This window comes from Hydractinia symbiolongicarpus, chromosome 1 (genome assembly GCF_029227915.1).
Source record: "Hydractinia symbiolongicarpus strain clone_291-10 chromosome 1, HSymV2.1, whole genome shotgun sequence".
NCBI classification, from domain to species: Eukaryota; Metazoa; Cnidaria; class Hydrozoa; order Anthoathecata; family Hydractiniidae; genus Hydractinia; species Hydractinia symbiolongicarpus.
The window spans coordinates 16,173,526-16,198,390 of NC_079875.1; the positions used below are offsets into that span (position 1 = coordinate 16,173,526).

At 35.5% G+C, this 24,865-nt stretch overlaps 3 protein-coding genes across 4 annotated transcripts; 2 read left to right on the forward strand and 1 right to left on the reverse strand.

Moving 5' to 3' along the window:
- Positions 1 to 207: 207 nt before the first annotated feature.
- LOC130642881 (eukaryotic translation initiation factor 3 subunit J-like) lies at positions 208 to 14,797 on the reverse strand. Of its 2 annotated transcripts, XM_057449555.1 has the most exons (10): positions 14,666 to 14,797; positions 13,117 to 13,202; positions 5,818 to 5,869; positions 5,543 to 5,640; positions 4,388 to 4,464; positions 2,683 to 2,726; positions 1,980 to 2,092; positions 1,833 to 1,890; positions 853 to 926; positions 208 to 357 (listed from the first exon to the last, which is right to left on the reverse strand). In XM_057449555.1, exons 1-10 carry the CDS (start codon positions 14,676 to 14,678, stop codon positions 238 to 240), a joined length of 735 nt encoding a protein of 244 aa, XP_057305538.1. In that variant the 5' UTR covers positions 14,679 to 14,797; the 3' UTR covers positions 208 to 237. The 2 variants fall into 2 exon arrangements, with proteins under 2 accessions (XP_057305538.1, XP_057305537.1); XM_057449554.1 differs by lacking the exons at positions 208 to 357; positions 853 to 926; positions 1,833 to 1,890; ... (4 more) ...; positions 5,818 to 5,869; positions 14,666 to 14,797 and adding an exon at positions 10,674 to 12,439 and having other exon boundaries at positions 13,117 to 14,280.
- Positions 14,798 to 17,125: 2,328 nt separating this feature from the next.
- LOC130656008 (methylosome protein 50-like) lies at positions 17,126 to 18,076 on the forward strand. The gene has a single exon (XM_057458880.1). It carries the CDS (start codon positions 17,126 to 17,128, stop codon positions 18,074 to 18,076), a length of 951 nt encoding a protein of 316 aa, XP_057314863.1.
- A 1,148-nt stretch (positions 18,077 to 19,224) lies between these two features.
- Positions 19,225 to 22,955, forward strand: LOC130642985 (15-hydroxyprostaglandin dehydrogenase [NAD(+)]-like). Its single transcript, XM_057449561.1, has 7 exons — positions 19,225 to 19,381; positions 19,574 to 19,697; positions 20,012 to 20,124; positions 20,611 to 20,707; positions 21,291 to 21,367; positions 21,450 to 21,586; positions 22,155 to 22,955. The coding sequence occupies exons 1-7, from the start codon at positions 19,289 to 19,291 to the stop codon at positions 22,282 to 22,284; spliced, it is 771 nt and encodes a 256-aa protein (XP_057305544.1). The 5' UTR covers positions 19,225 to 19,288; the 3' UTR covers positions 22,285 to 22,955.
- The last annotated feature ends 1,910 nt before the right edge of the window (positions 22,956 to 24,865 follow it).

Below are 24,865 nucleotides of genomic sequence, written 5' to 3' on the forward strand. Positions count from 1 at the left end.
AGGAGTTGGTAAGGAGGGAGGGGGTGGTAAGGGGGCGGGGTGAGGAGTGGTGGAGAGAGTCTTATTAGCCTCACCCCTACATCGGTTTTTCAGAGCCCCTAGGCCCTAAAAACCCGACTTGCAAAGGATGCAACCAGTACAACAGCGTTGGTGGTGGGAGAGTGGAAAGGCAAGCGCACAAACCTAAGAAAAGAAAACAGTACAGGGTATAAATTAATTTCTAATTCGCATCTAATTTTACATGAAGTCTTCGTACTCATCATAATAATCGTCTTCAAAATCCATGTCATTGCGAACAGCCTTCCCAGTAGATAACGTCTTTTTTCCAGCTGCTTTTTTCTTGCCAGCCTTACCACCCTAAAGCACGACAAAAACTATTAAAAAAACAGAAACGCAAAAGATATACTGCGGAAAATATATACAAAAAATGACAGTAAAGAGTTATTAAATCTTAGATCAGTTATTTTTTGCCAAAAATTCTTTTCGTGTTTGCTTGTCTTTCTTCAATGCATTAAGAATCAAAATGTTTGAAAATTAGAATATATGGAGGCTTTTATTTTCAGTGTCCATGTTAGTCGAAATATTTATATACAAAGCAGAATTTGTCGAATTCCTTTGCATTTATGAATGTTTATTATCCATAGCTATTTCAAATAGTGCTTGTTTTTCTAAAAAAAAACTTGTTTGGGCAAGTGAAAAGTAAAATTTACCCACAAAATTAAACCAGTTATTACCAGTCTGTTTTATCAATAAGGTACCTCATGAAAAGAAAATTTAAAGTAACTGTCTGTGTCTTTCGTCTGTCTGTCTGTCTGTCTGTCTGTCTGAAAACTTATCAGGAAGCACACTTACTTTCGATAATTTTTGTTTCTCGTTAGCCAGTACGGTTAAGGTGTTCGATATTCTTTTGATGTCTTCGGCATTCACTAAATAAAAAATAATATATTTTCGCACTGTCAACAACTGCAAATGCCATGCATAGAGCTTAACTGGTTATTAAAGCTTAACCGGGTATTAATCAATCAGGTTCTTATGAATTAGTAGTTGAATGCTTGTTCACAATTATTTCAAGACTTTTCCCTGATCCTGATAATTCAAATGTGGGAAAAGCTAGCTATTTACCAATAAAGCATACCAAAAATTTATAGATTTATTATGTACCACTATCAGAGACTAAGTAGCTAAGAAGCAAACATATTTGAAAAATTAATTTTTGTGTGGCCTGTTTCTTAGGCTATGTGGGCAAGAAACTATGGGAGACAACTCTCCATAGTTTCTTGGCTACAAGTCAAGATGGAGATTTTTTTCTTAACAACTTTTTCGTGTGCAGAATATTACCCAGTTTTCTATTCATCAACTAATGTTACCATAAGTATAATTTTTCCCCAGAATGTAATATACACTAACATGTTTAGAAATGTTTGAGTTGAGTAGAATTTTTTGAATTTTAGATTTTACTTTCACATTTTAAATTTGGATATTTTTCAAGTCCAGAGGAGCGACCGAATCGAAGGATAGTGCAGTAAGTAGGAGTAGTCGGCAATAAATGACAAAACAGTGTTGTATAATTATTTTTAGTCCAAAAAGAGGGGAGCACACATTAGACTAAAGGGGGTGGAAGTTCTCCAGAAGGGCACTATCCTGCCAGGACACCGTGCTTTCTCCAAGAATCTTACCGATCCCCATCCACATGGCTGATAGTTTTAAAAATTTAAATTAATTGGAAATCGTTGTTTATGGTCCGGATTGTCCATTATTCCAGTAGCCTTTCCAACGAAACAACAACGATCACGAATGATGAAAATACAATGAATAAATAAATACAATCTCACCTCCGGCGCAACAGTCGCGAAATAGATTTTCTAGAAATGTCGTATATTCAGATTTGTTCTAAATAAGAAATGCAAAAAAAAGGTTATGCAACAATAAAGGAAAAAATCGAAAATAAACTAGGTGAAGATGACATGAATTTATTTTACTTCGTGTGCCGTAAGTTTTTGACTGATCATTGTAGAGAGTTCGTTAAATTCTTCTTTACTCGTAGGGTTAAAATTTTCAAATGTCTTTTGTCCCGGTAACACATCTGCGACACCTAAAAAGATATCAATCATATAATCAGGGCGTTATTCTAGATAATAACGAGATTCATCATTATTTGCCGTTTCCTAACCGATTATAATGGTACACGGCCGCCTTATTCGTACAAATTCAAGATAAAAGAAAATCCCCGATTTAAACAACAATTATAAATACACCTGGAAAGAAAAAAACAAAAATTGATAGCTCAGTGGATTACAACAGCGGGTCAACGAAACAGATGAAAATAAAGAACAACTGGTCCAATACATGAGTGCATTCATTAATTTTCCATGCCTTTGGTGATTTCTGACTTGTTTTAGCCGAAACAAATGTTCAAAACTGAACGGAAATTTACTTGATTGCGGACAGATGAAGGAGGGCAGGGAAATGTTTAAAATTTAGCAACATAGCAAAACATTGTACAGCCTAAAGACGTCACATCAGATCACATTACAACAAGACAACAATCAATTGAATCAAGAATAGTTAAGAGAGAACATCATTATGGAGAGCAAAATAGTCTAAAAATAGCGAGTAATCATGGTATCTTTGTCACATATGTTTGAGTTGAGCATCTAAGGTTTTACATGAATTGCAACTTACCAAATGCTTCTTTTGCTAATTCTAAATCAGATTCTTCCTGTAGCCTGAAACAAAAATAACAATTGTCCTGCAATACTGTGCTAAATTCAAAAGAGCAGATACACCGATATGTATGTTTATACGCAGAAAAAACGAATGTAAAGCCTACTGTTAGACCAAGCTAAACTTTATCCTGATATTCTCATATTCTGATATTTTCAAATACACAAGGCTTGGTATGTAACAAGGAAATACGTTACAGTAATTGTATAGGGCTCATAACTTGATTGAAAAGGAATGCAAAATTTTGAGCTATATTATATATTATATAATTATTATATAATTCCTGATAAGAAACGTTTTGTATCCCGTGACTGATTTTGTGCCAAACATATTGTGTCAGCATTTTTTATGTGAACAGAGTACAAACTTGAGACACATTTTGGTGATTTCAATTTGTTCTTTGGTCATGTGGTCAATTTTAGGGAACCCATTTCTTTTCTGGTGTTTTGAGTGAATAACTTGATCACCGAAACAAGCAAGCATTATAAATTTTAGAGTTATTTAAGAGGAAAAGATGTGGCCCTACCAGCTTTCTCATTCTCTGTCAATTTGAATTCAATTTCAGATTTAAGGCATCGGAAAAACTAAAAAAATGAATTTTGACATCCTCAAAAAAAGTTTAGTTAGTTAGGCTATGCTGTAAATTCCTTAGTGTATATACTTTGCACCTGTAAAGTTTTGTATGCTCAGTTGGTCTAATGGCTACGACACATGGGAGATCCAGGTTCAAATCCTGGACAGGGCTAGGAAAAACATAATTATCTTGCACCTACAACAACCAGGTAATCATGATATAGCTCTATTGAGGATAATAGGTAGACATTTTGATGACATTTTAGAAACTAAGCGTGGAAAATCCACGGAAATTCATACGTCACAACAAAGTCGATAAAAATATATCATTTTTTGTGCATGATTTAGCTGACACGATTGGTACCAACAGACGGACGAAGTATATTTTTAGAAGTTTCTGACAATTCCTGATTTTCATTATGAAGTGCACAACCTGTTAACAGACTTTAAATGTATAAAGTCATCTTGGTTAGACTCAAACAACCTGAGCTAAAAAATTGTGTTGAGGCAACTTCAGGTCTAATAAAATATAACTCTCAAAACCGGACTTCAAAAAATTAGGATTACAAAATTCCTATACTCTTCTTCCTCTTTGCTTTGAACCTATATCTTATTCCATGAAATTAACGAGTCAAGAAATTAACGCGAATTAAATTAACGGTCATGAATTTAATGCACTTTAATAATATTGTTTTGAAAAGGCATTTAATTATGGCGGTTGAGCAAGGTTGTTTTCAAAAATGCATTTAATTAACGCGAATTTGAAAATATGCGCTATCACACGAAGCAAAACTTATGGCAACAGTCAAATCCACGGTAGTTAAGCAGACTTCTCTATTTAAACGCGGTTTGGAAATCGAAATAAAAGTTTTCGTTGTATCAAAAGACAATGTTAAAAATTTAAAGAAAATGTGTATTCAGTTAATTTTCCACTTGGATCAGAGTATGAAATTATACAAAAGCTATTTTAAAGAAAACTCTGAAAAAGAGAGAACCGTTGAGCTATCGTCCAATGAAGAGGAAATAGTAGAAAATTTGTAAAAAAAAAAAGGTAATCAACATTTATCTCATTATGAGAAGGCAATCTTACCTTTGGTTTTTAAGTTGCTCAGCTAACTGTTCTTCAGGTGTTAGTAATTTTTGTGCTTCTTCCTCTAGTTTCATTTGCTGTGAAAAGAATAAAAAATAAGGAAGGTCAGCAAAATATTTCTTCAACGGTTTTGGGAAATTAACCTTACTTTGTGTTGCAGTAGCTTTAGAAATTTATCTGGTGATGAATCGAAAGGAGGGAAAGGAGACTTTCTTAGAAGAACTGATTTTCGCAATAATTGAATTTTAAGGTGGCTTTTTTTTAATAGACTTTTTAATAGATCCTAAGAGTTATATTTTCAGACTATAACATCCATATTTTTCTGTTATACCACTCTTTTATCGATTGTATAGCTAAATACTATTATCTTTTACCAAAAATATCCATCCAACAATTTAAACTTAAACGTTGTGGATAATTAATTATTCTGCTGAATATAGTTCCAGTGCTACCCCCTTTTAAATTATGCAGAAAGAAATGATGTAATTATTACAGAGAATTGTTAATAACAACAAAGATGGAATATATAGAATTTTATGATGATCTTTATAATACTGAACTGCTTGAGCGTCAACATCCAAGAGCATTTTTCTTTTTCTTTAAAATTTTTAGACATATTTTAACTTTTTTTGCTTTCCTTTAACAGTGTCTTATGCAGCAGAGTGTGTTACCCAAGAATCTTTTAAAATATACAAAATCCTGTTGTTTGAAAAATAAGAATAAACATCTGCTAGTCAACAAAGGAAGTAACTCTCTGGAACTTCTTCCAAGTGTTCTGACATCACATTTTTCACATGAAGAATCACACAACTAAACAAATCTGAACATGTGTGGAAACTGCACGCCTCTCACGAAATGGTTTGTATGTCTTAAAATGAATTCTTACTTAACTTTTAACACATTCTTTTATCTGCCTCCACTACCTTTTGGCATATTAAGTGTAAAAAAAAACGATGTTAATTTTTCTTTTAAACCTTCATTTTTAAAATGTGTTCTTTTTTACTCCCACTATACATAATTTAACGAAACAGCATGTAATGTCATCAATTTTTGGCCAATGCAAACCATAGTTTTAATATAGTTTAACATAGTTATAATATTTAATATAGAACTCTATATTTAAAACAAAATTCTTATATATAGATGTTCCCTTACCTCTTGTCTTGCAAGTTGTTCCTGCCGTCTTTTCTCTTGTTTTTCTTTTATTCTTTCTGCAAGAGGTTTTTTCTTTTTCGGTTGGCTAGAAGGTGTGACTATAAAATCAAATTTGAATTTTGTCAGTAAATTCCCAGCTATTGTCATTTCTAAATCAGAATTTTTTTAAAAAAGCAGGATATATATTCAATAAAGCAAGTGTGTATATGACATTTTTCTCACATGCAAATACATTAGATAAAATTTTAGTGACATTTCACATATATAAAACATACTTTGTGTCTTGTCTTTTCCTTCTTCACCATCATCATCATCATCCCAGTTGTCCTATAACAATGTAAAAAATGACAATTGAATAAAAAGATCTCCCAGCAACTTCACCAAGGCTTATGTATGTGAAAAATAATCAGCTTCATGCAGGGTTTAAATGAGAATTATATAAAGTCAGTAGTGAAAAATAAAATTAATTGCTATGGTTCTGAAGCAACAACACGAAAGCAAACAACAACAATGACAGATAATGTTAGAAGTATATTTCTCTTGTTTCATGTCATAACTACACTTGAGTTTGGGGAAAGGGGGGGGATGTCAGGTTTGGTATCAGGGGGGCCCAAACCAGATGCGTGTGTTTCCATCCTTACCCTTAGTAAGACGTATCTCGTGGAAACGTCTGCGTATCTCGTGGAAACGCTAACTCAGCAACTCGCTTGGAAATTGCCTATATCTGAGCGACTCACTTGGAAATCGCCTACACCTCAGCAACTCACTTGGAAATTGCCTACATCTGAGCGACTCACTTGGAAATCGCCTACACCTCAGCAACTCGCTTGGAAATTGCCTACCTCTCCGCGACTCACTTGGAAATCGCCTACACCTCAGCAACTCGCTTGGAAATTGCCTACCTCTCCGCGACTCACTTGGAAATCGCCTACACCTCAGCAACTCGCTTGGAAATTGCCTACTACCTGCTATGGCCTATCTCGTGGAAACGCACCTCATTTGTTAGGGAAACAAACGCATCTTCATCCCATTTGGCTGACGAAGGAAGCCCGACATCCCCACCAGCGCGGGTCAACAGTGCTTCTACCTCTGGACAAAAAACTTGGCAATCGCAAGTAGCCAAATTTGGATCACCAAGAAAACCTTGAGGCAAGAGCACTGGTGTAAGCGAGCGCGCGTCTTTGATGCCATTGGTCCCTCCATCTTGCGTTGTAGATCGTTGCGTGTTGTAGTTGGTAGTATCGTTGCGTGTTATAGTTCGTTGTAGAAGACCCTCTGGGGCTACATCAATTGGTATCGTATGCACTCGTCATGTGTCGGATGATGGTCCGGTTATCGAGTTAACATAAGGGTCGTGGTTGATTGTAGAATTAGTTAATATGGTGACAGTTGTGGACATTGATGCCAGTACGTGAAGTGATTGATGTACATAAAAAAAAGAAAAAATATATAATAACAGGGTGGGTGGGTGGGCAAACCAAACTATTAGCAAAATGTGATGATGGAAACTAGTTGACTTTAGCTGCTCCCATTTTATAGGTAGGCAAGGCAATCTTAGGGGCCTGGATCTACAACAGTATTGGTTAGTTACCTTGAGGGCCCCTAGTGTTCATGCCTTGTGACCACCCTTTTCACTAGTCTACCATTCTAGATTTGGAATAACATTGAGTTTCTAAAGTATATCCTTCAATGATGCTAGTAGCCATCTTTGTTGACACTTCAATACTGAATGCAATCAAAGCCAAGCCTCTCAACAAGGTATAAGTACTTACTTCAGGAACCGCAATTAACATGTGGTGAACTGTTGGTCCACCACCATTTAATTGCTATGGTTCTGAAGCAACAACACGAAAGCAAACAACAACAATGACAGATAATGTTAGAAGTATATTTCTCTTGTTTCATGTCATAACTACACTTGAGTTTGGGGAAAGGGGGGGGATGTCAGGTTTGGTATCAGGGGGGCCCAAACCAGATGCGTGTGTTTCCATCCTTACCCTTAGTAAGACGTATCTCGTGGAAACGTCTGCGTATCTCGTGGAAACGCTAACTCAGCAACTCGCTTGGAAATTGCCTATATCTGAGCGACTCACTTGGAAATCGCCTACACCTCAGCAACTCACTTGGAAATTGCCTACATCTGAGCGACTCACTTGGAAATCGCCTACACCTCAGCAACTCGCTTGGAAATTGCCTACCTCTCCGCGACTCACTTGGAAATCGCCTACACCTCAGCAACTCGCTTGGAAATTGCCTACCTCTCCGCGACTCACTTGGAAATCGCCTACACCTCAGCAACTCGCTTGGAAATTGCCTACTACCTGCTATGGCCTATCTCGTGGAAACGCACCTCATTTGTTAGGGAAACAAACGCATCTTCATCCCATTTGGCTGACGAAGGAAGCCCGACATCCCCAATTTACCCCAAACTGGATGAGACAATTTTGCGATCCATCATGCTATTAGCTAACTTTCAAAATCTGATTATACACAACTTTACATTGACAAATAATAACTACAATTGCTGTCAATAATACAAAATAAATGAATAGGATTGTACTTTAATTTAGAGTTATAGCAGTAATAGCACTATCAATTGTTAGTGGCAGAAGCTGATAACAGTGGGCGGCGAAGTTTTAAATAATCGACAATAGAACTTTGAAAAGTGTTAGGAGGGGTATAGTTAACAAACATATAGATGTGTGGATAAGACTGCTAAAAAAAATATTATATATTCAATATGTGGACGTAATGTCCCAAATTTTCGTGATGCCGTTGAGTCCTGCAATCCGAGAGGAACATTCTATCATAGCCCTATCAGATAGGTGGATATATCGTCTATAGCAGTCACTAGACCATCTCCCAATGATTTTAATAGCTGAGTCCGGAATGCCACATGACGCTGCTGCAGAAGCACCTCCAATGCGAAAACTATGTGTATTAAGATCAACGTGAAGTGGTAAACTAATTTTTAGGAATGAAGACACATATTTTCTGGTAACAAAGTCACCGCAATGTAAAACAAACAATGGACCTGGCGTTGTATCGCGAAGGAGAAGGTAATTTTCTAAAGCAGCTACTGGACAGAGCTCACCGCCAATACGAGCCAAGCGAATTTTGAAGCCCATTCGAAATGGATCGGTTTTGGAACACTTTATATTAACAGTTGCTATGTTAGAGTCCGGGTCAATAATAATATCTGTGGCCATGAGATTTACAGAGGCATCAAATGTTTTAACTGATGGTGACACATATTCAGAAACGCGAAGAAGACCGAAGAACGCAAGTAGGATGAGGGCACGCCACATTAGTTTATCTATAGGCTTAAACCCTGATTGGCCAACAAACCGCAGCATATCCCGCAAATGAACAGGGGTGATTGGTAGACGTCTTAAACGTTGATGTGGGTGTGATCTGCGAATACCACGCACGACATAGTAGAGGCGACGCATTGTATAAATTTGTGTGGAGAAGCCAAGGACTACACTTTGGTATTGAATTGCGGATAAATACACTTTAATAGTGTTATATGTAACGTGGCGAGCTAGGAAGGTAACATAGAGTTGCAAGGTGCGTTCAACTGCAGGATATGGTGCGATATGCAGGCTTTTGCAGAAACGAACATAACTACGGTGGCCAGATAAATAAGTTCGTCTAGTGTTTGGAGCAAGAGCAGCAGTAAAGTAACACCTCAGTTCGTCTTCAAGACTTCCAACACTGATTGAGGTAGTGGAGAGGGTTCTGCTAGTGCGTCTGGACACTTGGTCTTGAATAGTTGCACCTGTAAGCGAGAAAGAAGATCTGCATAAACGTTAAACTGACCCTCAATATGACGTAACAACAAGTTTATGTTATGTTGTGCAAGAAAGAAAAACAATTTCCTGACCAAGTTCATGATGTGTGGGCATTTACATGAGCCGCTACACCATATCTGAACAACAGCCTGGTTATCTGTGAAAATTATGACTTGTTTATTCCTCCATTCAACACCCCAACAAAAAACAGCCACAACAATTGCCAGTAACTCATAATAGGAAATGCTATGCTGCAGGGCATGGCCTAATTCTATTGAAAACCATTTCCCACCATAAAATCCACCGAGCCCAATGCCTGATGCATCAGTAAACAACTGAAGGGACGATGAGTAGAGAGTTTCTGTGTGAATAATAGCTATCCCGTTCCACGTTGGAAGAAATGCCCACCACCACTCGATGTCCTTCCTAGATTCAGAGGTGATAGTGATGTGGTAATTTAAGTGTTTAACCGTAGATGCTAGATCAATCAAGCGGCGTAGGAAGATACGGCCACATTTTACCACTTTACAGGCAAATGAAAGTGAGCCTATAAGAGACAAAAGCTCCCTCTTCTTACATTTTTTCTTGGTGAGCCACCCTTTTAAAGTGACCATCAAGGCATCAAACTTATCTTCAGGCAGACGTATTACAAAATTAACAGTGTCAATTTGTATGCCCAGATAGGTTATAACCTGAGATGGACCCACTACTTTGTCGAGTGCAAGTGGAACGCCAATAACCTTAAAGACATTCTTTATGAGGTCAACCAAATACTGGCATTCATTTTTTTGTAACGCCGCAGTAATAAAGTCATCAAGATAATGCAGTAACTCATTGATCATTGCAACAAAATGTAAGATAAAGTTTAATAAATCTGCAAAGGTATTAAATATGTAAGGCGAAGAGCGTCCACCAAATGGTAAAACTACATCAAAAAAATACCTCCCTTGCCACTTATATCCTAGTAGATGCCAGTCATCAGGATGGACTGGACAGAGTCTAAAGGCGTGTTTGATATCAATTTTTGCCATGTAACAATTCTTGCCGATTCTTTTGACCATCTCTACCGCATCATCAAAGGATGAATATGAGACCGAGTAATCCTCTCTCGATATGCCATCATTTACTGAGGAGCCTCTGGGTGATGAGAGGTCTAAGACCACCCTTACAGTACCATCTTTTTTGGGTGCTGCACCCAGAGGCGAACAGTGGAAACCTGGAAGCGGTGGTAAATCAAAAGGTCCAACTGTATGCCCACGATTCAACTCTTTTAAAATTGCTCCTGATACCTTATGAGCATGGATCACCGAAGACTTATTGTTAGAATCACTAGAGGCTAGTGAGCAGTCAAAAAAACCAAGTTTAAAACCAAATTTAAAGCCGGAAACAATAAAATTTACTACTAATCTATTTGGGTGTCCTGCAAGCAAGGACTCCAAAATATTCACATTGATGGGCGTGGAAACAGGCCTTACAACTGGAAAAAAATTACTTGGGACTTGGTGCAGAGGGCCGGAGTGAACAGCGGGAGGATGGGTGCATCCTGTCACACAAAGTGCATCTGTGAACGAAGTGGCAAGTATCTTCTCTGCAAGGTAGGCCGTTATTGTATCTGTAACACCAACCTGCCCGCTGTCCATTACCCCACGAGCGGGAGGCATTCCGAAACCTTGTGTCCCCAGTTTGCCGAGAACCAGAGGGGCAGTTGCTGGCAAAATGTCCCTCTTTCCGGCAGGTAAAGCAATGTGAGCCAAACCTGCTAGCTGGAGATGTCGAGGCTGGGGCAAGACGTGTGCCTGCTCCTCGGATGTGGTTATTGAATAAAAGCTCATCAAACTTATCCCACTTCCTGGTTGGATCATTTGCTATTTGCAACCTATGGAGCTGATCGTAAATGTAGACCGCGCTAAACTCATACTGATTGGCGAAATTAACGACCATCTGTTGATATCCAAGGAGCTGGCTTGTGAGGTGTGGGAAATAATGCAACATACACATAAAATAATTTGACCATGCCAAACACCAAGAATGGAAGTCCTTAACCTTAGACTTATTAAAGCTTTTTTGATTAAGCGACACAGTTGGCCTACCATCCATCTCCCTAATTCTTAAATCAAACTCTCCTACATCATCCATAGCCAGGGAGGAAAGGGCAGATGAAGAAGAATTCAGGCCAGGAGGCAAAAGAAGATCGAAGTTGACATACTCACCTGTCCTAATTTTTTCCAAAACTCGCTTGGGGATAGCAGGCAATGAGCTTGCAGAGGGAGCAAGAGAAGCTGAGGAAGCAAAAGAAACTGGAGGAGCAGACTCGCACGCAGGGGCAATATTGGACATACCCGCTACCAACACGCCATCATTGGTTGATGTTGGTTCCAGAGAACCGGGAGCCGGAAAAGAACTAACGATAGGGGGCAAAGATGGCGGACTTAACGGCGACGAAATTTGCTTGTTTACAGCGTTAGCAGAGGTAAACTGCTGAGTCTTGGCAAAAGTTGCAAGTTCATTTTTTAGGTATGATTTCATTTCATCGGCAAATGCTTTTGGGTTGAAATTTGAATTTGAGATTTTTCGGCGTCTCAGTTTAAGGGAAGACAGTTTCCGTTTTTTCTTTCCCACCACCCCAATAGCTGGACTGCTTTCAACAAATGATGAAGCATTGGGGCCTTCGTTCTGATAATTTTTTATGGGGGTTACAGTCCACGTACCCCTTTTTTCTTCCTCATTGCTACTTATCACTTCCTCAGGTATAGCATTATTTTTTGGGGCATTAAAATCAACAAAATCGTTCGAAACAACAGCAGGTTCCTTTTCCTCCGTATTCACTGGATGCGCGTGATCTTTATTGGCGCTCTCCATAATGCTTATAGCAAGTTCTCTAACTGATTTTCCTTGAACAGGCAGGTCGCGGCTTGAGGCAAGTAGGAGAAGGGTCTCTTTTCCCAACTGTACCCATTGTTCCAAGGAAAATAGATGGGGTGACTGCAAGAACTCATTCACAGTTATAGCATTGACAGAAGAGGTATTTTGCTTACGTTTCGTAGTCTTCTGCTGCTGCTTCGGAGCCATAATGAGAACTTTGAGTACAGAGATTCAAACCAAACTATTAGCAAAATGTGATGATGGAAACTAGTTGACTTTAGCTGCTCCCATTTTATAGGTAGGCAAGGCAATCTTAGGGGCCTGGATCTACAACAGTATTGGTTAGTTACCTTGAGGGCCCCTAGTGTTCATGCCTTGTGACCACCCTTTTCACTAGTCTACCATTCTAGATTTGGAATAACATTGAGTTTCTAAAGTATATCCTTCAATGATGCTAGTAGCCATCTTTGTTGACACTTCAATACTGAATGCAATCAAAGCCAAGCCTCTCAACAAGGTATAAGTACTTACTTCAGGAACCGCAATTAACATGTGGTGAACTGTTGGTCCACCACCATCTATTATTTTATCAGCTTTATGCACGGTTTAAATGAGAATTATATAAAGTCAGTGGTAAAAAATAAAACTATTATTTTATCAGCTTTATGCATGGTTTTAATTGGAAATATATAAAGTCAGTCATAAAGTCGGACTATAACTGCGACAATCTGAGACGAGACAATCATGATCACTATAAAAATTTCCTTATCAAATGATTCGCAAAGATGCCATTACGATAAAATTGTGAATTGCAACTGTTTGAACTCTTATATATTTTAATTTTTAGATAACTATAAAAAATTATAGATAATTATATATGGCAAAAATCAATTATAATTTTTTGTATCAGTTTTATACCTTGACATCATCGTCCTCATCTTCACCTTCCCATTTGTCTGTTATTACTTCTTCTGTTGAAGCTTCAGGCACAAAATCCTCATCATCTATATTTGCAAAAATTATAAAATTGTCTGTTTCAGATACATGATTCAAATTACGACTAAAAACTACATTCACTTCCTCCCTTTGGAGGTGGTTACAATGTTGAAGTAATGTTCTAAATTAATCTTGACTGGATTGTAAATATGCAATTTGCATATATTATAAAAATGTGTATATATAGCAACAAATTTATTTTCTTCATAAGGCATCTACAAGTTTGAAATATCAGGGTTCAAATTAGCAGTTGGCGATTTGCAAATCGAATTGCCATTTTTGCGAAACACTTTGCGAAGAAAATGATACTTCGTGTCTTTTTCCGATATTAAAAATCGATCATTCCTTCTTTTTGTTTGTTATGCTTCCATTTAATTATCATGTTTTGCTTGATTATTTTATGCCGGGAGAAGAAATAATAACCCTTTTTGTTAGCATATTTCACTTGTACACATTTAATAAAGTTTTGACTGAAAATACGTGAGCAAGTTTCATAAGAAAAAAAATAGAATAGAACAGGCATAGTTCGAAAGTGTTACTTTAGATATCATGAAATATAATACTTTGTTTTCATCACATTGAAACAGAATTTTAAAACAAACATATTTTTTTGTTAAAACAACTTTAATCAGTATACTGTACTTAACTTGCATTGTAATGTTCACAAAAACTGGTAAAGAACCTCTGAAACAATAATTACATTTTGAATATTTTTTTACAGCATGCTATAAACTTATTTTATTTTTGCAACATTATTTCGGCTATTGGGGACAAGAAAGTTAAAACTGATAAAGTCGCTAGCTCAGACGCTCAGTTCTCATGTTTGGGGTTCACAAGTTTAAACGTCCCCCACTTGTCTCCAATATAAAAAATAATATAACGCAGGAAGTCACAGGTCACAAAAAAATACAAATACTCGTCGAAAAACAAGTAGATACTGATAAACAAGACAATGGTAATTGATCTCAGTGTTCCCAGGACACATCTAAATGGTGGTTTACTTTGTTACAGAGTGCTAAAATTTTTGCTGACTGAATTTACTTTTCTAATTCAAACCCTGAATATGTTCTATTTAAGTAGAGCCGAGTTAGTATATTTACACATTCAATTTACAAAAACAATTGTGATCTGTACTTAGCCAGTCAGGAAATATAAATACCACTTTATATGTGGAAAAAAGAAGCTTAAAATTGCTTCATGCAGTTGTTGCAGAATATTAAAAACAAACCATCGTATAGCATTTTTAATGGATATGATTGTGTAAGCTCATCAGGGTAGAATCCAAAAATTCTGGATCCTTCCTGGAAACAATTGGGGACCACAGTCACACCTTAAATTTTCACTAAACTTACCCCCTAATTATTTTTTACTTCTTTAATCGAAATGAAGTATTTTATATCTAAAACGAGCATTTGCATTATGAACAGCACAATTAGGTTGTGTAAAAAAAATAAAAAAATAAAAGTCTCACCCCAAGAAGACATCCTTTCTTTTTTCTTCAACCTTTACTTGCAGATTATTTTGTTAAATTTAAAGACAAGACCTTAACGCCATCGCGATTTAAATTCCGCCAAAAGGGCCTATTCATTTTTTGGGTCCGTAAACTTTATCTCATCTAGAAATTTTAAGTTTAACTGGTCCGTAAATTACTTGCTTGGCATCAGAAATTAAAAATGACATAAGTGCACCGGCATTGAATATATTTGAACAAAATAACGTATAAAACACACCGATCCGGGTTAATGAGCAAAGAACACGTGCCTGCAGTCCTCTTCCACTACAGCAAATCTCGATTTGTCTGTATAATTGACATGTTAAGACATATGCATTATACATGCACATTTGATTGGTTTATATATACAACAGAAATAGTTTCCTTAGGAGGCAGCAGAGGGTAGGTCTAGAGGAGGAGTTTTAAAAGTTTCCTTGTTTCTGTGGTGCCTGCCTGGCTGGCACACAAGCGTATGTCAAGGGCAGTATATGAAATATGGCAATTTTTAGTGCAAGACTGACCTAAAAAAAATTGTTTCTAGTACCACATCCAGGTGAATTCAGTCTTTAGTAGTGCGCTCTGATTCGCCATCCTAAAAAGGTTGTGAGTTTAGCTAATCCCAAGAAAAGGCTAGCTTACCACTATGATTATAAATCACTACTACTATAGCTAGCTAGCTTATAATTAAAAAAAATATTGATCCTTGCTATAGACCACTCTCCATATGGATGTAGTTCTTTTGATTTCATTTTAAGAACAATGGGCATGTGTGCACTTTTTGTGTAGGCAAAAAACAGAACTCTTGTAAATATTGGCATGTCAATATCACAATAAACATTATAAACGAAATCCCTATATAAGCCACTCACACCCCTGGAAACAGCATGAGTATGTTGGGAACAGCGCATACATTGCTCAAATCGTGAGAAAACACTTTTGAAAAAATAAAAATACTGCATCCTGTCTTGCACACTTGTTCGCATGCATCTTTGATGGATGCCAACATCTTTGATCTTTTAATTTGAAAAATTGTAAATTTGCCGAATTTTTGAGTTTTTACTTGCCAATTGGCCAACTGACCCTATTTTTGTGCCCACAAGACTCTAATATCAGACTTTTGTGATGTCTGCCTAATACACCTTTTCGGAATTAGCACAGCCATGATTAATTTTTTCACAAGTAGAGCAAGTTGGACTTTGAACCCCGTTTTCAGTAATGAAGCTGACAATAAAAGATTTGTGCCAAAATAGGTGGTAAATCTCTCAGAAGAGCCTCTCTTTTTACCACTTCTTGCATGCTTTTGCACCAAGAAAGGAAGATTCAAAGTCCAAGTTGCACCATTTGCAGTAAAATTAAATATAATTGCCGTAATTTCAAAAAGGAGTTTTAATTTTCATGTGATTTGGCACCAACATGATGGTTATATATTTTCTCAAATTTGCCTATTTCAGTACCACTGTTTTATATCATCTGCTACAAGACTAATGAAGTTTTTTTTTCTTATGTTTTTATTTTTCCTATTTCCAAATTTTATTATGTATATACTACAATATATATTCACTTTCATCCTCTAAACTAAATCCGTTTTTTTTACATGGGTTGTTTAAAATAATGCTTGTATAATTTATATATATGATTATGCTTTGAAAATCTGTTATCTGTTTTGCATGTTCGCATTTTCCATTTCATTATTAAAAAAATATTTCACTGTTTGTTAATCTTTCCAAGGTAAGATACAAGTTTTTGTGAATCAGTCTTGTCAAGATATTTTCCAAATATTTGTTTTAGTGAACAATTATTTTCATGATTTGAGTACCTTTTGCAAGTTTAATTCATTCCCGGCCTATTTATTGAAATAAGGCATCCATTTATTGAATTTTTTTGGTGAACTAGGAAATTACTGAGAAAAACTAGCGAAGAAAAAATAAAAATTTTTTTGTTATTCCTAAACTTTCACAAAGATTTATTTTCACAACATTATCTTTTCAGAAATTTCTGCTGAGATACATTTTCAGAATACGGATAAAATTAATCAACTTAGGTATGCCTTTTTACTTGTGATTCCTTGTAATAAATTTCCTAAAAAAATTTAAGCCATTTTTACATTGTTTTTCCAAAGTGACCAAGAAGAAAAAAGACATGTTCAATGCCATACAAAGCCCTTTTAAGGAACTTTAAGCCAATCAAATCATCAGATTTTTTTTATGTCAGCCAGATCTTTATTAGATTGGTAGTAATGAACCATATATATTAAATTTATAATAGTAAGGCAAGAACCAATGAGCTTTCAACTGGGAGATGGGATCTATAAAACTTAATGAGGGTCATCTGAACTTGATGAAAATACCTGAATTTTATAGTTTGGTGAAAAATAAATGGGGAATTGAAGTAACTGCACTTCAAATATTGTGTTTGTTTTATAGCTTTGTATATTAAATTATGAGTTCTTTGGAAGAACAAACTGGAGTAACAAAGGTTCCAAAATATATTGATGGTTTGAGTTTCAATGATGCTGGACAATTAGCTATTGTTGCTTCAAATCTGACAGGTAGATGTTGGAATGGTTTATTGGCTGTATTCAATGATGCAAAATTCGCACCAAATATACCTCATGTTGACTATGCAAGTCAGAACGAGGCTGGTTGTACGGATATTGAGTGGATTGATGAAAAGAGAATAATTATTAGTACTGATGCAGGGACCATAGAAGTTTGGCAACTTGAGGATGCCCCCATACTTTCAAATGAAATTTTATTGTCTGAACACAATGATATTTGCTCAGCACTTAGCATCAGTAAACAATCAAAACAAGTTGCTAGTGCAAGTTGGGACAGCAGTATAAAGTTGTGGGACCTGGAAGTTGACATGTCTATACACAGCGTGCATTTGCACACTGATAAAGTTCTTGATATTTTATGGAATTATGCTACTCCTGATGTGTTTGCGTCTGCATCTGAAGACGGTACTGTTAAATTATATGATAATAGAGGTACCGGAAAACCTGCAAGTTTGCTCGATTATCAAGCAATAACACATCCAATGTCGTTGGACTGGGTAACTGAGGAAAAGATTTGTATTGGTTACAGCAATGGAGATGTTTCTATGTTAGACACGAGAAACACTAGTCAGGAAATCTCAAAGGTTAAAATCCACAAAAAACCTATACATAGAATACTAATTATTGAGGATCAACATCTTGCATCAGTATCAGATGATATGACAGTAAAAGTCCATAAAATTGCTAATTGGGAGAATACATATTATGATTCTCGGCACACAGATTATGTCAGAGGTTTAACGTACCAAAAACAAGACAGGTCTCTTTGGACTTCTGCTTGGGACGGTTCTGTGCACTGTCACAATATTAAAATAAATGAAAAAATGGAATAGGTTATTGTATGACTTATAAATCAAACATAGGTTATCAAATTGATGTTTTCAATTCGATGTTCCATAATTATGAAAAGTCTATATTTTAGTGGGCATAACAAATAAGAAAATTACAAAGGGAGGGATTTTATAGCTGTGCAAGCTTCATAGAAAAATCATGTGTGTACAAAGAATATTATGAAAATATTATGTCTTATGTCTTTTTTTTGTCCCCTGCCATTAGAAAAGGGTTGGGCTTTTCCTAGGATCCCTAGGTGAATCATGTTGAGATTTTCAGTATGTGTATCAATATTTTTCATGAAATTAGTCAAAATGGTTGAAAAATAGGGGACTAACAAGAGAAACCATAGTCTATATTTTATTTACGTATAATCCACAAATTCAAAATCATCTATAGCTGAACATCATCAAGGCATTTAAGGACCTCTTTTTAAAAGTTGTAACATGTATAAAAGTTTCGTTCAGATTTGGGGTTTTACCATCAAATTAATGATGTAAGGATTTGAAATGTAGGGGGGGGGGTCATACTCCGGGGCTCCCAATCAACAAGGTACACACTTTTTTTGCAATAAAATTGATCATTGTCCTTTTTGTCCATTAAAACTTTTAAACACATCAAAAAGTAAAATTCAAGGTTCAAAAAGCTGTCGTTTTAAATTCTTACTGGATTTGAATGCATTTCCTGGTTATAGTTGCAAAAAATACAATATATTTATGATTCGAATTAGCATCTTAGATTTTTGCATCTGTGCTTGATTAATAGAGGTACTAAGAAGCAAACTTAAAGTTTTTCCAACTATTTAACTTGAAGAAATGAAGACAGAGATATTTGTTTTCAATCAATTGTTTTTTTTATTTTTTTATTACATATTTAAACAGCCAGAATTCTTGATGAATAATTGATATCAATAAAGGAGAAATTTCCAAGACCTAGAAAGCCTAACATGTAAATCTTTTATTAAAAAAAAACGTTTTACTTAAAATAAGCAACCATTTAACTTGTATAGATACTGTATGTAATAAGTGTGATCCTGTGACAACTTGTTAGGATATGGGTGTTTAATAAACAGTAAGACATTTACATAGTTGCTTAAGCGAGAAGGCTGTTTAAGGATCTTGGGTGCTAATTCGAATCACAGCATGATCTAAGTAGAAATTCGTTAACGTTTGCATACCCTTGTTGTTTTTAGATGAATTTAAAGTAACTACGAAATGATTTTAGATAAGGCTGTAGCTTTGATCACTGGTGGAGCCCAGGGGTTTGGTAAAGAATTTGCAAGATGTTTGTTAAGCAACGGTTCACGGGTAATACATTCCTGATTTCTAGCACTACTATTTTATTTTTAATTTTTACCAACAAAGAGGTATTAAGTTGGATCTTTATACCAGCATACTGGTATGGGTACTCAAACCTAAATGTCAAAAAAATTTAATTTAAAAGTTTAATTTAAATCTCCCTTTAAAGGTTCTCTGGTTAATTTTGATAGTGTTTTATAGGTTGTTGTGGCTGACATGAATAAGGAGTTGGGGAATTCGTTCCAAGAAGAATGTTCAAAAGTTTATGGTCACAACAAAATGAAATTTGTGTATTGTGACGTGACCAATTCTCAAGAACTAAATCGTATGAGCTTCTTGCTTTTATTTTTGTTAATGTTGTGTTTTTTATTGTGCTATAAATTTTTTTTTTTTTAAAATATAAATTTTCAATATGTCGAGAAAAGTATTGTGAGTTGAATTTTTTTCAACATAAGGGACATTTTCTTGGCAGAAGAACATTAAAAAGCATATCGTAAGCATATTTCAAACCTAAATATAAAATGATTATGTTTAAATATTGTATATTAAAGTTCCAAAATGAATTTGAATGAACATGTGTAGACATATTCGTGAAACATTTTTCTTTTAATTTTATTCCAAGCTATATATTTTTAATAGGTACGTTTGAACTAGCAAGGACTGAATTTGGTGGTTTGGACATAGTATGCAATAACGCTGGAATCATATCTACCAAAACCTCAGACGTTAAGCCTCAGATTGCTGTTAATTTGGTATGATGTGAGCCATACTTTAAGAGAAATAAATTCAGATTTAAACTGTGTTAGTTCTAAACTCAAAACCCCTGTATCAAGTCTGTTTCTATTACCTTGACTTTAGGCTAACTAAGTCTTTCTTGGTCTATCTCTTGGCTTCGTCCCGGAAGGTATCAAGCCTCTCCACTCTCTTACCCAATTATCCTTTTCAATTCATACTAAGTCAATATTCTTATCTGGGTAGCATCTCTAAATCTGCGAATACTTAGCATGCTCCTTATTAGCTCATCTGAACTCTTCCCATCCTTCACCTAACCATTTACTATATCATTCCTTTCTACACGGTCAAGATTTTCTGCTCTACTGCCCATGTCTCACTATCGTGCAATATAAACATGTCTTCAATTTTAAAAATATCCTGAAGGAATTTAGGTGTAACTGTTTTCTACCCTGGAACTATTCAAAAATTTCATCTGTGAATTATGTTTTAATTATCATTTCTAGACAGCTGTTATCGAGGGGACGTACAAGGGAATAGAATTGATGAGTAAGTCAAGTGGAGGAAATGGTGGGTTGGTTGTAAATGTGGCGTCGGCAGCAGGTTGGTTTTTTTACGTAACTGATTTAGTGTTAATGTATGACTGCTTTTATTTATTTTTTAAGAAGATCCATGATTTTGTTATCTGTTTACATGCTATGCTTATGTTCGTATGTTTAATTTCGTAATTCTGTTATATGACTACTTTCAATGTTCAATGCGCCTAAAATTGGCTATATTCTGATCTCACTGTTTATTAAGGCACAATTGACATTTTTTTGGCTGATAATAATAATAATAATTATTTAATAATAGTAATCATTTATTTCTGCTCTATTAGATTGACATGGTTCTTTTTCCCTAACTTTAATTTATGTGATATATAAATACAGTAGAAAAAATAATATAATACAAAAACACCACTAAAAGAAAGAAACAAATAATCCGATGATACAAATTTTTGTCATAACATCGTGATTTTGATATGTACATGACAAATAGTGAAGAAATTTCCGTCCAATGGTAAAAAATTGAATTTCTTACATAGGCAATCAATATGCATATATGCACTACTCTTTTATCTCTGGTGTTGTTCACTATTCTGAACAAATCATTTATATCTATATACTTCCACCTTATGCTACAGGTTTTCAGATGATGCCAGGAGCACCAGTTTACACATCTACCAAGCATGCGGTGGTAGCTTTCACACGCTCGTTTAAGGTATAGGATGTTTTTCAATGCTCTTGTGGTTAGGTTAATGTATTTTATTTCTTTTTCTATTTCATATTTAAAATTTTTTTAGCATCTACCGGTTTTTGCCACAGACGGTGTGAGAGTGAATTGTCTTTGTCCTTTTTTCTGTGACACTACTATGTTACGCAATGCAGAAAAGGAGAATCCTGAGATGAAGAAGAATTTTGAAGCTTTGCCAAAAATTCAGTTAGTAGCTAGTACTGTTACTTCCAGCAGCCTTTTTTGTATCTTAAAGTCTGATTTCTTTAGGTGTTTATGGCCGCAGCCTGCTTAGTTCGTGCCAGCGCCCATTATGCCTAATCTCCGTTACGCTAAAAGTGACAGTGTTTTTGGAATTATAATTAGATTGTTGTGCTGCGAGCTGCGGCTATGTTTCTATTCTCTTTTAAAATATGTGAATAAAAAAATGTAAAAAAAATACAAAAATATAGGCGGAGATAGTGTGGTGATAACGCCGTCAACTTGTAATCATAATGTTAAATGTAGTGTTGTCAGCCAGCCGCCAATTGGCTTTTGTGGCACGCAAGCAAGTTAGAGTAATGTTTTACGTTACTTTAGCGGGTAATAGTAACTTAGCGTTGGAGAGGAGGAAGAGCCAACCGTTCGGATGATCAACAAGGACGCTAAAACTTCCCGTTAGTTACTATGTCAGCAGTATCATTAAAATGAATTAATACATATCAAATGTTAGCGTGGGTGCGCAATAGAGCTTCCACTTCAATTGACACTTTAACTGCATTTTGTTTTTCTTTAGAATAAAGGATGTAGTAAAAGCCTTCATGCAGTGTGTTGAAGATGATAACATGAATGCGAAAGCGGTTGCTATTATGCCACCTGACAACGTTTACACGTTGGTCTTTCCTCCTGCCGTACCAAAATTGTAGACGGTTACTTAAGATTGGGTAAATATTTCGTACAATGTATTAATTTTAGCGGAAATTAGTTTTGCGAGTGTTTATCACTTTCGCGTAAATTATTACTCACCAGAATTATAAATCTTAGCTTCGCAAAATTCACGTGAATAAAATTTAACAAATTTTTTTAAAAAGCGTTAGTGCACTGATTAGCACACAATAATGGATCCGCAATTTTCTTTTTCAACAGTCTTTACTTTGTCTCTCTTGCATTGAAGATACAGTATAAATTGAAAGAAGAAAAAATGAGCAGATCGTTTTTGCGCATATAACTTTATTATAAATATCTTTAATTATATTTTAATTTATTTGGAGAGTATTGCGATTTGTTAACTTCGTGAAATATTATTTCTCTAGAAAATATGTGAAATAAGATTTTTCACTTTTTACAAAGTTTAATTGATGCGTTAAAATGTATCTAGCCAGTGGTCCGAAACAACAGTATTTAAATTTGAACGGAGAACTGTTGCTATAAAAAAGATTTTCACGGCTTATGACGGCTAGTAGTACCTGCTATATATTTTAATTTTTCGATTATTTTTTTTTATTGTTTCTTAATATGGAATGAAGGTTTTTTTGTGATGTAACATATTGTATATGATGAAATTAATATTTCCAAATAGAAAGCACTCTACGCCGAACATCTCATGTTGTGTTCTTCCTTGTATATATATCATATCCTTGGTATCTGTTACTAACTTTCAACATTTGTTGGTTATTACGATGCAGTTTTTAGTGCAACTCTCTTATAAAATACGCTTAGTGCGTGTGTGTGCGTGTGTGTGCAATGTTACAAAGAGGATATTTTTAGTCTCATTTGTTGAACGCCAAATTGTCTATTGTTTGTTTGTGGCCTGTTATATTACCTATTTACGAAGAAAATTAACAAATCGTCCTAAGTGGATATTTCTGTGTGACACAACTGGTCTTTAGTGATTTTCCTTACTAAATGACGACGACAGCAGAATGTCAGTATCTTTCCATACCACATGGCCTTGTCATCATGGTACGCAGGTTCTTGACCTATAGGTTTGTCAAACATATGCAAAAAATTAATTTGTTTGTGTCTATTTTGCGCAATCACATTTCGCGCGTATAAATTTTATAGATGTGTTAAGTGCGTTTTTGGAACGCGTAAATAAGGAACTTTTTAGCTGTCCATACTCTATTTTAAGCCCTTAGGGATTCCTTCCCAATAGCTGACTCTTCCTCCTACCCTACTGTAACTATGTTACATTACCGCCAGAGATACGTATAGTATTGCTCTAACTTGCTTGCCTGCCACACAGCCGGTTAGCGATCAGCAATTGGCACTAAATGAGCTGGCAACACATTTAGAGAGCGCGTGAGTGGGGTCTCGAACCTGAAACCTAATGATTACAAACCGAATGCACTACCACTACACCATCTCTGCGTTTTTGAGCTTTCTTTCCATTACACGTTCAGGACGCAGCACTAAACGTCGGCGCTCAATATACTTACTTGCATTACCTTAAATATTAATTGCCTGTTCGGAATTTGATTTTAGCTGTTGAAAAGTTGTTCGTTAACAAATGCTTGAAAAGTTGATTTGTCCTAACTTTCAAAGCAGTCGAAGATTTTGCGCATGTTAATAGAGTAAAAGAACTGTAGCCAAAAACGACGTAGTGAAGCTTTAAAACCACCTAACAAGCTTTTCCGTCTGTTTGCAGTAAAATGTTGTTGCGCAAAATTGAATGCAAGGACTATAAGATGAAATACTGGCACAATCTTAAAGAGAAAAATATGGCGCCTGTTGAGTCAACTTTTTGCAAACACAAGAACCAAAAGTGTCCTATTTTTTTGGTAAGATATTCAATTTTTAATTGAAATCAAACTCTACAAGCCATCAGCCTGAGTGACTGAAGGTGGGTCATTAATAATTGTCAGGCATAATAAAAAAATTTGTTGTTAAAAGTCGGTAATCATGCGAAAAAAACAAACTTTTTTCTCGTGGTGTAAACACTCAAAATATGGCGTGCTACGCATCGCCCAAAGTTGCAGATGTTTTTATCCACTGAGTAACACAAACAAATATTCCCCAAACACGAAAAAAAAAATATTGATTTGAAAAGATTGTTTACTCTCCATATCTTTAAACATCTAATAAGCTTATGTTGACTTTAAAAATCAAAACTTTTGAAATAGACACTTGAATAGAACGCTTTTTCACATCTTGGTTTCTTCGTGATATACAGCTGTTTTTTTCCTTACTTCTACTTTTTGATGTTTATATTTGAAGAACTAATTCGAGCCCCCATGTTGTCTTAGCCTCGACCTCGACAAATGGATTTTAAATATGAGTTTTCTAATATACCATCTGTGTAGGGCAAATAAACTTCACATTTAAATTCAATAAAAACCTACTTTAACAGCAATACGAAAAGTCAATATTTCTTTGAATTTTTTTCTTTCTTTTTTTGCCTGAGTATTTTCAAATATGGTTGCCCTATTCTAGGTCGGTTAGGAAATGCAACAGACGAAACATGTTCCGGTGCAGGCTCTTTTATTGTATATTCTCAAAAATTTCACA